This window comes from Sprattus sprattus (genome assembly GCF_963457725.1).
Source record: "Sprattus sprattus genome assembly, chromosome: 3".
NCBI classification, from domain to species: domain Eukaryota; kingdom Metazoa; phylum Chordata; class Actinopteri; order Clupeiformes; family Clupeidae; genus Sprattus; species Sprattus sprattus.
Genome location: NC_137922.1, coordinates 44,331,523 through 44,339,438, shown reverse-complemented (window position 1 = coordinate 44,339,438; position 7,916 = coordinate 44,331,523). Strand labels below are relative to the sequence as shown.

Genomic DNA, 7,916 nt, shown 5'->3' with positions numbered 1-7,916 from the left:
TGGCCTGTTTATATCTGACTAGTTAAGCCATAGTTGGCTATAGGTGGGGCTGCACCAGTGTGTAGAGCAGGCTGGTGAGAGCGGCCTCAGCACCGTGCAGTCGGCCCACCACACAAGCATACAATATATGATGTAATTTCTTTGTAATCAACCAAAAAAATAAAGTTAATTGTATGGGTATTTTTCCCAGTAGGCCACTGACCGATACGTGCGATCCATTGAGTGGGCAATGCGGTGTGTACTGAGTGGGCAGCGCGCTGTGTACTTAGTGGGCCGCGCGCCGTGTATTGAGTGGGCCGGTCTGACAGTAACTCCCGGGCCACTTTTTCCCCCCAGTCCGCCCCTGCTGCTGGAGGAGCAGTGCACCAGTGTCCTACAGAATAAAAATTTATTTGAAAAAGTTCTGGAGTACTGTTTTTTGATATTGTTGTTGACTGTAACAGGTGTTGTGCACATTGCTGGGACTCCCAGCCCTGCAGGCCACCTACCACATGCCTCAGAAAAGGATGCAGGATTTTAAAAGACTGTTACCACCCATCCTACAGACTTTTTACTCCGTTGCCATCTGGCAGGCGATACTGGAGCATTCGGCTTAAACAAAGAGACTGGAGAACAGTTTCTTTACGAGGGCCATCAGGCTTCTCAATGTACAGTGATTTACTTTGCCACTTTATTCACTTCCCACTTCACACATTACATTTGAACCACTGTTTGCACTATATGCTTAGCATATGTTTAGTATATTGTATTGTATATTAAGTATAGTTAGTATATCTAGCATATTTATAGTTTTCTATATTAGTATAGGTTTATTATATGTTTAGTATATTTTCGAGGATTTTTATGTTATCACATTCATACCGTGTGATAAATGCAGCTGGGTTATCAAGGCATGTGTGTAACCTTGTGGAATACAAATGCTTATATTAAACACGCTGATTGTAGACCAAAATTCAAATATGCACAGATTTCAAATATTGTAATTTTTAAAGACATTTTCACTCCTAACATGAACACAAGATTGCAGTATTGCACTGTTATGACTGGTGAGTAGAATTTGAAACTGAAAATGAAGAGACTAGAGCTCCTGGTGGCAGGCTGTAGTATAGAGTTTAGAAACACCCACCCCTATGAATAACATTATAGGCCACTAATCTTCTCAAATTATATTTGCACAATTGACAGGTTTTTTTTAGAAAAACCAACTATATCTGAGTTACCTTTCTTAGATAAACTGCAGAGGAATGTGTAAGAAAACACACACATACATATAGTATTCATTCCCACAAGATCAGACAGCCTTTATGCCCTTATGCTTGTCAATAATTTGCCACATTTAACAAATTGTGTGTGTGTGCGCGCGTGTGTGTGAGTGTGAGTGTGTGTGTGTGTGTGTGTTTACATTATATGCATTGTCACAGAGAAGGAAGAAAAGAGGACAAGGGGAAGCAGGAGAATGTTTAAAAAAATGCCTGAAGTTATGCATTATGAGTAAAGTTGAAATAACATTGATTAATGAATGTGGAAAACCACCTAAAGAAGGTCTGGGCTAGCAGTTAAGGTTTCATAGAAGGTCCTGATTAAGACCTGAGAAGATGGAAACTTTGTTCTGTGTCATAGAAAAACACAGCCGCACCGGTGCACACACACACACACACACCATACACGCTCACACACATTGCAGATAAGATGAGCAAAGTATCACTGAGGAACACAATTCTCTGGGAACTTGTAGCTATATGTGAACTCTTTCTTTATAAGCAGCACTGACCTCTGGCAAGTTCTTATGTACTGGAGCTGAAAGGACAGCAGAGTGTCCACTGGGCACTGGTAGGCCATGACACCCATGGCTTTTAGCCGCAATACAACTGATGATGAACATTGAATATGGAACTGATATGTCTGAGCCCGAACCGAACCGAGTATAATTTCTAAATATTCGGCTGAACCCGGCCCGTCGGGTCCTTTTGGGTTCCGACGGGCCCGCGTGGGGTATCCAACCTCTGGTGTGGAATGTGTAAAACCAGGTTTCAGAGGTTTCAGGTTCAGATTGACTCACTGAAGCAGAGTGTGGAAGTGACACTCACACACACACACACACACACACACACACACACACACACACACACACACACACATTGCAGGTGAAATGAGCAAAGTATCACTGAGGACATGTCACCAATGGCCAGTGCCTGGCCGATGGCTCTTATGACTCGGACTGTCATAGTTAGAAAACAATCTCACAATGACTAGGCTATGTTTATTGCAAAAAGCAGTTGTAAAACAGTGTCAACTCAATGAGTCAGAGTGTGGAAATGGCACACACACTCACACACGTGTGTGTGTGTGTGTGTCTGTCTGTGTGTGTCTGTGTGTCTGTGTGTCTGTGTGTGTGTGTGAGAGAGAGAGAGGGAACGTGTGTGTGTGTGTGTCTGTCTGTGTGTGTGTCTGTGTGTCTGTGTGTGTGTGTGAGAGAGAGAGGGAGCGAGAGACAGAGAGAGAAATAAATAAAGAGTTGTTGTGAGAGTTGTTCCTACCTGAGCAGCAGTGCCTCTGGCTCCATCCTCCACACCTCCTCCTGCACCAGCAGCTGAGTGCAGAGAGGCTGCAGGTGGAGCAGACACTGCAGTGTGGCGTTTAGGTAACAGGTCTGCCCCAGGTTGGGCAGCCTGCAGGGAGAAGGAGATTAAGCCATGCCACACATGTTCAACCCAGCGTAGAATAGGCCTACTGCAAACACAACATGTTCCTGACAAGGATGATAAAGTCACAAAACTTAGGCTGACTGACACAGTACAGTCCAGGTGCCAGTATGTGCAGTATGTCAAACAAACATGGCCACTACACTGTATGAATGTGAGTGTCCTTTACCAAGTATTTTTTAGAAGGGGGGTGGCAGACAGACACCTTTGACCTCTGTTTTAAAAAGAGCCAGCCTAGAAGCACTGAATAAAACGAATCCCTTCAAAATGTTTGCATTATTTTACATGGAATAAAGTGGTTTAGTATTTATATGGCTTCTATTTACACCTAATTCTCTGCAATGTTTTAATTCATCAGGTATCAAACCTCTGGTGTGGAATGTGTAAAACCAGGTTTCAGAGGTTTCAGGTTCAGATTGACTCACTGAAGCAGAGTGTGGAAGTGACACTCACACACACACACACACACACACACACACACACACCCACACACACACACACACATTGCATGTGAAATGAGCATCACTGAGGACATGTCACCTATGGCCAGTGCCCGGCCGATGGCTCTTTTGACCTCGGACTGTCATAGTTAGGAAACAATCTCACAATGACTAGGCTATGTTTGTTGCAAAAAGCAGTTGCAAAACAGGGTCAACTCACTGAGGCAGAGTGTGGAAATGGCACACACACACACACACACACACACACACACATTGCATGTGAAATGAGCATCACTGAGGACATGTCACCTATGGCCAGTGCCCGGCCGATGGCTCTTTTGACCTCGGACTGTCATAGTTAGGAAACAATCTCACAATGACTAGGCTATGTTTGTTGCAAAAAGCAGTTGCAAAACAGGGTCAACTCACTGAGGCAGAGTGTGGAAATGGCACACACACACACGCTGCAGGTGCACAATTCTTCTGTGAACTTGTACTGATGAAAATGCACATCTTATATAATTGTATTGTGCTATAAGACGCTTTGGATGAGAGTGTCTGTTAAACCAACACATGTAAATATAGCTTCACGTGTGTATGGTACATGCATGTGTCTTTGTATGTGTCTGGGCATGTGCAGTAAATATGTAGATTCTCACGTTCTGTAAATTCCCCTGAAACTCCTGGTTGTGCAGGGTGATGTGGGCCTTGAACACCAGTAGTGCAGCTGCCTTCACGTCCATTTTAAATCTGGGCAAAAGTATTTGATTTCATTCAATTACAATAAGGCCAAATATAAAGTAAAGTTGTAAGTACAGTCAGGAGTTCGGACAGTCTTTTTCTCTCAAAGCCTCAATAGGTAGATCTTGCCTGTCACCAAGGCAGAGGTCGGTGATCTTGGCCCTTAAAAGGAGTACCAGACCTACAAATGCACTACATAAGGAGGTAAGGACAGAAGAGGTGAGAAGAGAGGGAGAAGGAGAAAGAGGGATAGAAGAGTTGAGATGGAGGATCAACACCCTACAGATAGACATGGAGTAATGGAAAGAGGGAAGGGAAAAAAGAGGAGAAGAGTAAAAGGGCAGAGAAAGCTGAAAAAACATTAAAAGATGCAGATTGACTCACTGAAGCACTGTGCAAATGGCGCACACACACACACACACACACACACACACACACACACACACACACATCACACATCGCAGATAAGATGCCCCAGGTTGGGCAGCCTGCAGGGAGAAGGAGATTAAGCCATGTCACACATGTTCAACCCAGCGGAGAATAGGCCTACTGCAAACACAACATGTTCCTGACAAGGATGATAAAGTCACATAACTTAGGCTGACTGACAGAGTACAGTCCAGGTGCCAGTATGTGCAGTATGTCAAACAAACATGGCCACTACACTGTATGAATGTGAGTGTCCTTCACCAAGTATTTTTTAGAAGGGGGGTGGCAGACAGACACCTTTGACCTCTGTTTTAAAAAGGAAATCCTGCCTACGACCCAGCCTAGAAGCACTGAATAAAACTAATCTCTTCAAAATGATCTCCATTGTCTGCAATATTTCCCATGGAATAAAGTGGTTTAGTAATTATATGGCCCCTATTTACACCTAATTCTCTGCAATTTTCAAATTCATATTTTTTAATATTTTGACACAACTTCTCTGTACACCGTGTAGAAATATATGGAATGCTGTGCAAGTTCTTAGTTTTTTGTAAAGTTAAAAAGTAAGTAGGCCTTTCTCAGATATGTCTGTTGGCTATTCAAGACTAGAGTCGACTTCCGGTCATAGTTAGAAATCTCACAATGACTATGCTACACAATACGCAAAAAAGTGCAAGTTTTTCTGAAGCAGTTGCAAAACATCAAAACAACACTATAAAAGGAAGAACATCTTCCAAACAAAGACAAAGAACCTCCGTCTGCACAACTGAGGAAGGTAGGTGGAGGATTGATCAAAATAAAAGGCAGAGTATAGCACATAGATAACGTAAATTAATATACCTTTTTTCTTAAAGAAGCGTTATGCAACAATTGTACTTCAGGATTAGGGTTAGGATAAGCAGTTTTACCTTAAAATAACGGCTTGAAAAAAATTGGGGCGCTACAATGACTTTTTGTATGGAGAATGGCCACCGTGCCATTGCCATACCAGGGTCTGTAGTCATATTACTGCTAAATGTAGTATTGCCTGAAGCCGCCCGGATTTTTACTGTCTGCCGAACTAGCAAGTAGCTTATTTGCCGTCTTGCTTCTTGCTTGATGTTTGACTGTGTTAGGACAGTTGTTGACTAACTTATGTCAGCACATTTCAAGAGATTTAGTTAGTTTTAGCCGCTATCATATCGTAAGCGATTAGCAATTGATCCGGAATGCTACTTTAAGGTTGGACATTTCAAGTAAAGAAAACTAAAAGACTTTGGGATAACTGTTGTGTATCTTTATTTGACATTTTACCATCTTCTAATTTAGCCTAACTGTCAGTATTTTTTGTCCAACTATGTTTTTATATATGAGCAATGTATCACACATTTCAACGTATGTATTTCTGTAATTCTATTCTTCCTATATGCAATGTGTTTGAAGGTTATTTAATATCGTCTCTTGCTTTTGCCAGCAACATGATCAACAAAGCCAGCTTCCTTCTCCTCTCTACTTTCCTCATCTGCTGTGGAGCAGGTATGCAGCCTTATCAATTACAAATAAACACTGATCACACAAATACAAGACATTCTATAGTATTTTTTACTCTACATCGAAAATTTGGTTTCGGAGGTACTGAGGGCTTACAGCAGGATGTTAAAGTCTACTGTCTTTGTAAGTAATCTTTCTTTGCTGCCACAGACTTCTCTGTTTGAACTGTATTTGGAATGGTATTTTCTTTGAGCGGTCTTTTCTTGTTATCCTACACATTGGTTGAGCAAAACATTAAATCAGGAGGAGTATAAGACAGCATTTTTAAATATTTTGATGGTACCCGCTGTTTCAACTTTGTCTCCACAAAAAGAACTTGGGCCGAATCTGAAGATCTTAACTGTTTTTTTTTTTTGGTGCCACAGACTTCTCTGTTTGAAATATGTTTTTAATTGTATTTCCTTTGAGTGGTCGCTTCTTGTAATCCTACACATTGGTTGAGCATGTTCTCAGGAGAAATATAAAACAGAATTACAGTTTTGTCCAAACTGCTCACAGAGAGGGATGTGGGGAACATTATGGGGGATTGCCATCCTCTTGGTACCCGCTGTTTCAAGTTTGTCTCAGAAAAAAGATCTTGGGCCGAATCTGAGGTGTGTCCTATTTCTATCACATTAAATACATTCTGGTTTTTCATTAACTTGATTCACCCTTTCACTACCACATGAATTGATTATCAATCAGAAGACTGAACTGACTTGTATATCTTAAGGGGTGTTTCTGATATTTTGTCCACCTGTTGTTTATCATGTCATCAACAAAACTTCATCAGAAACTTGTCCTTGCAGAGTCACTGTGTGGGGATGGGAGGGAACCTAGCCTCGGTGCACAGCATTGATGAGCACCATTTCATCCAGAAACTGATCCGCCAACAGACTGGCGGCACTCCTCGTACTTGGATCGGAGGATATGATGCTACTCAGGTATGACAGCTGCAAGTCATTCTTCATAGTCATCTTTCTTTCCCAACATGAGCAAGTTGAATACTACAACAGCAACACATGACAACACAAAATAACGACACATACCAATGTATGCTCAGTTTAAAACAATATTCTGTTCAGAAGTAGATATCTTTTTAGGTTGACATTTTGTCTCTTTTTGTCAGGAGGGTCTGTGGCTTTGGAGTGATGGGTCCAGGTTTGACTACACTGACTGGGCTGCTACTGAGCCTAACAATCAGTACGGAAAAGAGCACTGTAACGAAATTAATTTTGGAGGTACAGTCACCACTATTTCTGCTGCAATGAAAATTTTGAATCCCCTATAATATCATTCGTCACGTAATAATACCTGTGAACTATTTTTTGTTCACTTAGTATCTCATTGTTATACCACTTTTTTTTTTAGCCCATTGCCAATGTTTCATACAGTCTTCAATGTTTAATGCATACAAGTCTAAAGTTTCTTTAACCTTTGAAGTCCAAACAACTGATGTTTTCTGATGACGAAAATTGTATTTACATTGACTATTTGTTACTATCATATTAATGTTAATCGTTATAAAGTGACTTGCTTTGAAATACAATATATTTAGAAATCCAAGTCATGTGGTAATTATGTCATAATTTTGTTCTTTTCTGACAGATCATAGTGTAGTAATTGTCATTTAGCATTGCATTATTGTACCACAGTGGCAGATAGGAGAGACTTCAAAATGAACTTTTGTATTACAACCTGTTTTTCTTAGGTTCCCTGCGCTGGAATGATGTCGCATGTGATCGTTTGCATCCATCACTGTGTGCTGTCCAGAGTGTGTGAAACTGGAGGAGCTAACAAGAAATCCTTCAATTTCAAGCTCAAAAGCAAAAACCCACTGCCCCTAAACAGAGACTGTGATGGTGGTAGTACAAGCTTCAAATAATCATAGTTAATCAATCAAGTAAATAAAGTGTTTTGCAAGCAGTATAGAGGTGTAGGCATTCTGTATTTGTGTACATGTGTCTTTCATTTTCATATCACCGTCGTGAGCATTTCTAGACTCTTTTTAGGAGGGGCTTCAACCCACATGTTTTTCATCTCAGACCCCATAAACCTATGAAGGATTTAGCCCTTAGTTAGGGAAAACACAGAA

General features: G+C 41.1%; 1 protein-coding gene across 1 annotated transcript; it reads left to right on the top strand.

The window, feature by feature from the left end:
• Positions 1-5,763: 5,763 nt before the first annotated feature.
• On the top strand, positions 5,764-7,603 carry eslec (eosinophil lineage-specific marker; the record flags this gene model as incomplete). Its single annotated transcript, XM_080835513.1, has 5 exons — positions 5,764-5,827; positions 6,341-6,435; positions 6,631-6,765; positions 6,951-7,062; positions 7,533-7,603. The coding sequence occupies exons 1-5, from the start codon at positions 5,770-5,772 to the stop codon at positions 7,601-7,603; spliced, it is 471 nt and encodes a 156-aa protein (XP_080691639.1). The 5' UTR covers positions 5,764-5,769.
• Between the last annotated feature and the right edge of the window lie 313 nt (positions 7,604-7,916).